At 31.3% G+C, this 8,410-nt stretch overlaps 1 protein-coding gene across 2 annotated transcripts; it reads right to left on the minus strand.

Annotated features, from left to right (window-relative positions):
* Window positions 1-2,806: 2,806 nt before the first annotated feature.
* Window positions 2,807-8,147, minus strand: LOC21384235. 2 transcript variants are annotated; one of them, XM_024169879.1, is made up of 9 exons: window positions 7,917-8,147; window positions 5,588-5,644; window positions 4,900-4,952; window positions 4,445-4,496; window positions 4,137-4,202; window positions 3,757-3,816; window positions 3,425-3,467; window positions 3,270-3,314; window positions 2,807-3,071 (listed from the first exon to the last, which is right to left on the minus strand). In XM_024169879.1, the coding sequence occupies exons 1-9, from the start codon at window positions 8,026-8,028 to the stop codon at window positions 3,008-3,010; spliced, it is 552 nt and encodes a 183-aa protein (XP_024025647.1). In that variant the 5' UTR covers window positions 8,029-8,147; the 3' UTR covers window positions 2,807-3,007. The 2 variants fall into 2 exon arrangements, with proteins under 2 accessions (XP_024025647.1, XP_024025646.1); XM_024169878.1 differs by lacking the exon at window positions 7,917-8,147 and adding an exon at window positions 6,481-6,711.
* Between the last annotated feature and the right edge of the window lie 263 nt (window positions 8,148-8,410).

Raw genomic sequence — 8,410 nt, forward strand, 5'->3', positions numbered from 1 at the left:
AGAGAGAGAGAGAGAGAGAGAGCAGCTTCTGCTAAAAAATGGTGTCCGAAGAGGAGGAACGTGATTAGTAACTTTTAGTAGTAGAAGACGAAGGAGGTGTTTTTTTGTACGTAGTGAGTAGTGACATTTTTTGAAAATTCAACTGTGAAGGAGAGGGTGACGTGGCATTTTGACGGCCGTTGGATGGGATGAAGGAGACAATTGACGGTGATGGACGGGATGTTTTGTAATGTGGATAATGATTGTTTAATGTCTAGTCTGTCGTTGTCCATAAATATATTTATGTTGACAAAGCTACACGGGCATACATTTCGGGTATTCTTTTATTATATTATGGAACGTTCGTGAACACCCGAGGGTTTAAGCTCTAGGCCCGTTCGATTCGTTAATTTGAGTTTTTAATTTAAATTGAGATGTGATATTTTGTAAAAATTTTGTATTATAATAAAAAAATTAAATGTGACTATTTTTAAAAACTTTTTTATTATAGCAAAACTCGAATCAGTGAAAAAAACAGGACCTTATTCTTTGGCAACACGTCACCGATATGAAATTTGGGATGACCTCATGAATGATAAACTTAGGGGAGTTTGTTTCTATATTCGTCTCTGATTCTAAATTATAATTCATGGTTCTCTACAGTATTTTTTTTCACAAAAAATATACGTAAAACGAGAATTATTCTGAATTATGTTTCTGAATACATAAACCAAACATCATCTTATAATTTACGTTTGATTCATAGATTTAGAATCATGATTTAAAATTATTATTGATTTATATGTATTTTTTATAAGAAAAAATACTGTAGTGAATAACGAATTATGATTCAAATCATAATACGAATCTATCAACTAAACGCAAGCATAATTCATTAAAAACGTAAATATAAAATATAAAATAACATTATGTATTGTAGCATAAAACTTAACCATAGATTAAATATGATATAATCATATTTTTTTTTTTTACAAACTACACGGTTGCTTCTCGAACTATAGATCTTATCAGAAAATGCTCCATGCACTTTAGTTTTATCTTTTTTTTTTTCCTCGAACTTCAATAGTTCTTGTAAAATTTTCTTATATGTTAAATTCTTGATGAAAAATGTCATGTAAAATGTAAGAATTAACAAAAAAAAAACTCCTTATGTTAAGATTTTTAATATAAATAACACGTATTATACAAATAATGAGTGTCGTTCGAATAATTTTGTTAGCTCTTATGCAGTCATATGAAAGTACAATTACATAATATGAGTTATTATTATTTTGTATTATACCCAACTTTATCTTTAATTTGCTTGACCTAGAGACGTTTGAGGGTTCATAAATGACAACCAACAACAATAACGGAAGTAAAAATTCAATAACGAGAGAAATTTTGCAAGAGTTACTTAAGTTTAGGAGGGAAGTGAACATCGAGTGGGTTGGATGGGTTTTTGAGATTTTTCAATCCATCTAATTAAGTTCAGGTGGGTTGATTTTAAATTTAACCCACCTAATTAAAATTCAGGTGTGTTAGGTAGATTAATTGGGTTGAACATAATAAAAAAAAATAAATAGAGCTAATCATTCAACTGAAAATCAGAAATATATGAAAAGATTGAATGAGGCAATGCTCAATAAGCATCTCGTGCATACTCTCCTTCTGTCAAGAAAAAACCAAATAGGCTTAGTATTTTATATTAGCATCATGTCCGTCCTCTGTGTTTTGTCAGAAGAGTGTTAGTTTCATCAACATCACACGCACATTTCGTTTTCTAAACACTCAGTTTAGAATTTAAGTTTTGCTACAGTAAAAAGTTCTCAGAAATAGTTACATCTAACTTTTTTGTTACAAAAAAATACTCTCACATAAAGTTATATTTTAACTCGAATCAGCAAACTAAACAGTCCCTCAATTGATGAAAACGTTAAAACTGAAACAAATTAACAGACCAAGTTAGGTTTGAAATGTTTTAAAAGTTAAGGATCAAAATTAATATTAAAAGTAAATTTTGGTGACAATTGATTGGATTAGCCTAACAAATTTTAATAGAGCACCCCAAAAATGATCCATATGGGTTTGAATTATTCAAACCTTTTGCTACAGTATTCTCTCACAAAAACTTGAATATCTTTTTTCAAACTTTTTCAAAATTCTTTTACTACAATGTTTTTTCACATAAACTTAAATATTATTTTTGAAAAAATTGTTGAACTTATCCTCAAAGTGTATAGTATTAAATTTTTACTCATTACTCTTAATTAATATTCTTCTATTAATATTATTATTTGAGTCAAAAAAGTATTAATCAAGAGTAAGTAATAAAAATTCATACCCATATATTTTTAAAAAATATTTATCTCATTTTTTTTATTTTTTAATATTTTTTTTTTAAATTTGTGAACTAAACCTACCATAAAACTTTAGAGTTACTACAGGTGTATAACACTTTTGAGAAGCTCCAATTATTTTTATAAATATTATTAGTACTCTTTTTTTTTTCTTTTTGCTCCAAAGCTCAATTATTATTTGCTGGATTGAGTTCCACGTTAGAGTTAAATTGAAACTCCTCAATTGTGACTAGAGAGTTACCAAACACTAGTGATAAACGTATAGGTTTGCGTATCATTTGTACAGCACGTACGACTAATATTATGAGTGAGAAAGGAAAAATAAAAAATAAAAACTTTTTAGTCTTTTACTCAATTTCGATTTGTTATTCTGAAATGGGATCTATTGAATTTTTGTCATGCAATATTTGCATGCAGCTAACATGAAACAAAGAAATCTGACAAGGATGCCGAAAGAAACAGGCTCAAACAATTCAATTCATATCTGAGATAAAGAATGTGCTCTATTTTCATTATAAAATTAAAAAAATAATAATAATAATTCTAAACTCAATGTTGTATTTCCGTTTGGCTAAGAACAAGAAGAATGTGCTTCACTAGCCAAGGTATTGTCAGCAGCAAACTTAGCTGGCCTTCTGGGGCTAAAGAGTAAAGCCTGACCACGCAGTTCATGTCGGCGGCTGCCATGTCCCTGGCCGGTACGTTTCACCGGATCCCATTGGCTCTGAAGACCTGGGAAAGGAAAGACAAGAATAGAGAGTTCAATACATTATAGTCATCTTAAGCTAAAGATTAAGTTCAATACATTATAGTCACCTTAAGCTAAGATTAAGCTAAGATTATAGTCACATTAAATTCTGGTCCTCTTTCTTTTATTTTTTCCCTCTTGTTCTCAGAAAATTCGGAGTTTTCTTATACTAGGGAACTTACTCTGGGACTAGTCTTGCCTTTTCAGCTTCTCTCTTGGTATGGTGCCTATATATCAAAGTAAATACGAGGGCCGATGAGAAACTCAAGCGCAGATATACCAAAAACAAAAAAGGAAAAAATAAAAATAAAAAATAAAATTAAGGGACATCATCCACCTCGCTCCTTCTGCAGTGTCAGTTTCTTCCTCAACCTTGTCACCTTTGAGAATGGAGAAGGAATATAATGTGTGAACCATAATAAAGTGTGCTCTACAGGTGATTATCATTATATGAGTAACATACTGGTGAAATTAAGGATTAGATAGATAACTACATTCATTAACAATGAAACCCCTGTCAAAATGATAATCAACTAATCCAAATTCCAAGCCATTTTCATTGAATTATAATTGCAAACAGAAGCCTGAATATATGGAAATTTTTTTGGCAGAAAATGGTTCGTATTGTCCTCACTGGGGGGAAAAAGAAAAAGACGTTATGAGTAATACCTTGGGAAGAACCAGGAAATTGCCGAATAAAACTTCTCAAGTCCGGACCTGCAACTTTACCTACGGAGAGCGATAATGAAATGCAGTAACTGCATAAGTAGAATAATACTAATGATAGCGAGATATTTAATGTAGGAGATGGCACAACTATTCCTCTCAAAAGTTGCAACTGATAGGAGAGACGCAGCCAAATCCCTTAAACACCACTCAAGACCAGACTCGGAAATTCGCCCCAAGCACCACTCATTTGGAACCTTACTTCGAGTAGTCATTTACGAATCTACCCAACGGATGGGCTCAAGCACTTCTTTGAGCCCAAGCCCAGGCTCACCAAAAAGTTCAAGTATTCTCGTGCTTAAATATTTCAATTAACAGCTCACCTATGCTGGTGCCTTTGCGTGCACTGCCTTCTTTTAGCTTCTTTTCCTCTTCTTCTTTCTTTAGAACTTCATGGAATGAAAAGAGTTGAGGTTAGGTCACCATATATAACAGAAAAGAAGCTACAAGAGAAGACCAACTTGAATGGGACAAAGGAATATTAGGAAGTAACAGATGTAAGGTTATTAAAAAAAAAAAAAAAGGAGTTAAGAATGGTCATAAACCAGAGAGTATCAGAAGAAACAAAATGGAATTTATTTAAGAAAATGTAATAAAATAAATAAACAAAATAAAACAAAATCATGCGTACAAGCAACATTCTGACGCACACGCTCACGCCTTGCTTCCAACTCTTCTATTTCCTAAACAGGGACGATGATGAACAGTATTATGAGAGTGAAAAAATCAAAATAACAAGATTTGATTTTACTTTATGGTACCCAACTTGGCTATCTACAAAATCACCCAAAATGAGAGTTGAAACTTATCATAAGATTTTCTATCATCTCTAAATTACGTTATAAAATATAACAGACCAACAAACATAGGTTCTTCCAAGCAATAAGTCAAACTAATATGCATATATATCACAGAAAGAAATATTTCTAAAAGAAAAGATAAAACAAAGGAATCATAGAATAGCAGTTTCCACGCTAAGATATCATTTGATCTCTACTATTCTTCGAGTTCCAGAGCTGAAAATTTAAAGAGTGGTCGATGAATGTGCGTGCGTGGAAATGAAACTAAAGGAGTTTCTGGGCTCACCTCTGGCATTGGAGCTTTTTTGCGCTGTCCATTTAGCCAACATATCCATTCAACTATAATGATCCAAAGGCAAGCATCAATTTTAATACATGAAACATACGCAAGAATAACAGATAATAGTCCACCTCTGCATATTCTATATATCATTTTATTGATTCTTTCCAAAATGTATCCTTGTCCAACGTAAGCCAATACGCTATGTGCATCTAGAAAGATGTATGTTAGTAGTTGTGAGCATGTGAAGCCTAATTATCACCCTGATGTAGAGTAAGCACGCAAATAGATCTTACTAGTACGTGTCTATTGGGTTTCTCATACCGGTTGTCATAATTACTCTTGCATCGGAGAATGCTGTTTAGAGAATTAGGTTAAAGAGAAATACAGAGGGTAAGAGACTAAGGCACGCGATTCTCTTGTAATCTTCTTATTCATCATAGTGAAATTCTAAAGTAGCGGTTGAAAATGGACGTAGCTCTCGCATTAAGGTGAACCATTACAAATCCAATATTTGCTTGCTTGTCTTTTCTTTTCATTTATTCCTCTCGTCAGTAAAAGATGAGAGCATTTAATCCGTAACAGTAGGTATCTATGCTTTACTTAACAGCTGAAAACAGAGAAACCATGCTAGTAATTTGATTAAACAACAAAGAAAATGCTCCCTAGTTCACTCAAGACAAAAAGTATTTACCTGGAATAGAAGTTGGATCGTCTTCTCCCTTAAATACCACCCATCTTTTCTCTTTCACTACAATATTACAAAATTGAGACAGAGAAACACAAAAGCATTAAAATATAGCAACTTGAAGAATCAATTATATACACATAAAAGTTGCAGGTTATAATACAGGCTTCATATTTTTCAAAGATTAATGGCTTGGATTGGATATATGAAAGCGCAGAAAAACTCTTCTTACTTAAGCTATATTGGGTAAGAGGGATGGAAAATAGGAAGGAAAGAAGGTGAGGAATATAAAGAGGAAGGAGATTACCTTCTTATAGCGTGTGACTAAATTGAATACTATCAAGGATTTGAAATCACTCAATCAATCCATTCTCTCCTCTTTTATATCCTGCCAACAACTATAGGTACTAAAATCATTCCACTAATCCCATCACCCCTCTCCCTCCTCCCACTTTTCCCTCCTACCAAACAAGCCCTTAGCAAAAAGAAAAAAAAAAGAATTTTAGCTCTATTGGATCCGTACTATAAAAAATTAACTAACTAATAACTTGGTATATCATTTCTTCTTCCTAATCGTTCTTTGTCAGCCAAAACAAAACTGTGATGACACAATGGTAGAATTTGCTGAAAACCCCACAAAGCAAACAATTTAATTCAACAACAAACCCATGAAGGGTAAAACAAAACTTTTAAAATTAAAAAAAAAAAAAACCCTCAGTTTCGCAAAATGGAAATACTGGTCATAATAAACTTCACTAAACAAAAAAACTTGGCAATTGAAAAAAAAAAAAAAAAAACAAAGAAAAGAAAAAACCCAGAAAGCAAATTTTATGCTGAAGAGCAATGAGAAAAATATAGAAGGAGAAAAGAAATCAGAAAGAGGATTGAGACCCACTTACTGACGCCGTCGATCTCTTCTTTTCTGGCGAAGTATCGATTCCCGGCTTTGTCAACTCCCATGGGAGTTCTATTGCCGAAGAACCTAGCAATTCTAGAGAAAAGCTTCGACATTTTTCTTCCCAACGCAGATTCAAATGGATTTTCACGGCTAATCTGATCTCTTTGCCATCATATTCTGTTCTCCTTTCTTGCAGGTTCCAACAGCGGGCTGTAGGACGGAGACGGGGGATTCAGATTCTGGTTTCTGAAGTATGAATGACTTGTCGTTTAACGAGTCTGAAACAGCGTTAAAAATTTGGCTAATCCCATAAATGTCCCTAAATTTTTGTTTACGAACCGCTTGAAAAAAAAAATATTTTTAACTGTGTCGAAAGAAAAAGTAATTATTATAAAAAATAGTTAAGTATTTAATTTGAGTTTAAATGTGATATTTTTTTAAAGTTTTTTATTATAGTAAAAAAATTTAAATATGATATTTTTTGAGAATTTTTTACTGTGAAAACTTAAAACTGAAAACTCAAATCGGTAAAATGAACGAGGTCTATAATTATAATTGTTGTACTGATTTTAAAATCAATGTAATAACGTTTGATAAATTATGAAGTTAAATTAATAATTAAAATAATTAAAAATAACGATTATATTGTATTATATTATACTATAAAATAATATATAATTATAATATAATATAATGTATATTTATTATTATATTTAATATAATACAATAAAACTACTATTAAATAACATATTATATAACTATGATATAAAATATAATAATATTATTAAAATGATTAATATAATTACAATATTATAAAATATATTATAATATTACATAATTAAAATTACAACTATATTATGTTATAATATAATATAATGTATTATATAATCATTATTATATTATATTAAACAAATATATTATAATTAATATATTATATAACCGTGTGTAATACACTATAATATATAATAATATTACCCCTCTCCCTCCTCCCACTTTTCCCTCCTACCAAACAAGCCCTTAGCAAAAAGAAAAAAAAAAGAATTTTAGCTCTATTGGATCCGTACTATAAAAAATTAACTAACTAATAACTTGGTATATCATTTCTTCTTCCTAATCGTTCTTTGTCAGCCAAAACAAAACTGTGATGACACAATGGTAGAATTTGCTGAAAACCCCACAAAGCAAACAATTTAATTCAACAACAAACCCATGAAGGGTAAAACAAAACTTTTAAAATTAAAAAAAAAAAACCCCAGTTTCGCAAAATGGAAATACTGGTCATAATAAACTTCACTAAACAAAAAAACTTGGCAATTGAAAAAAAAAAAAAAAAAACAAAGAAAAGAAAAAACCCAGAAAGCAAATTTTATGCTGAAGAGCAATGAGAAAAATATAGAAGGAGAAAAGAAATCAGAAAGAGGATTGAGACCCACTTACTGACGCCGTCGATCTCTTCTTTTCTGGCGAAGTATCGATTCCCGGCTTTGTCAACTCCCATGGGAGTTCTATTGCCGAAGAACCTAGCAATTCTAGAGAAAAGCTTCGACATTTTTCTTCCCAACGCAGATTCAAATGGATTTTCACGGCTAATCTGATCTCTTTGCCATCATATTCTGTTCTCCTTTCTTGCAGGTTCCAACAGCGGGCTGTAGGACGGAGACGGGGGATTCAGATTCTGGTTTCTGAAGTATGAATGACTTGTCGTTTAACGAGTCTGAAACAGCGTTAAAAATTTGGCTAATCCCATAAATGTCCCTAAATTTTTGTTTAGGAACCGCTTGAGGCTTTAGTTTGATAGTATTGTAAATTAAAAAAAAATTATTTTTAATTGTGTTGAAAGAAAAAGTAATTATTATAAAAAGTAGTTGAGTATTCAATTCGAGTTGAAATGTGATATTTTTTTAAAATTTTTTATTATAGTAAAATAAGTT

This window comes from Morus notabilis, unplaced genomic scaffold (assembly GCF_000414095.1).
Source record: "Morus notabilis unplaced genomic scaffold, ASM41409v2 Scaffold1014, whole genome shotgun sequence".
Taxonomy (NCBI): domain Eukaryota; kingdom Viridiplantae; phylum Streptophyta; class Magnoliopsida; order Rosales; family Moraceae; genus Morus; species Morus notabilis.

Excerpts from the sequence above, each read along its gene's own strand:
- LOC21384235 (XM_024169879.1), bottom strand. The coding sequence starts at position 8,028 with ATGTCGAAGCTTTTCTCTAGAATTGCTAGGTTCTTCGGCAATAGAACT. Across the intron at positions 3,817-4,136 it reads ACGCAAAGGCACCAGCATAG|GTAAAGTTGCAGGTCCGGAC; the intron begins GTGAGCTGTTAA and ends CGCTCTCCGTAG. Across the intron at positions 3,315-3,424 it reads GACACTGCAGAAGGAGCGAG|GCACCATACCAAGAGAGAAG; the intron begins GTGGATGATGTC and ends TTTGATATATAG.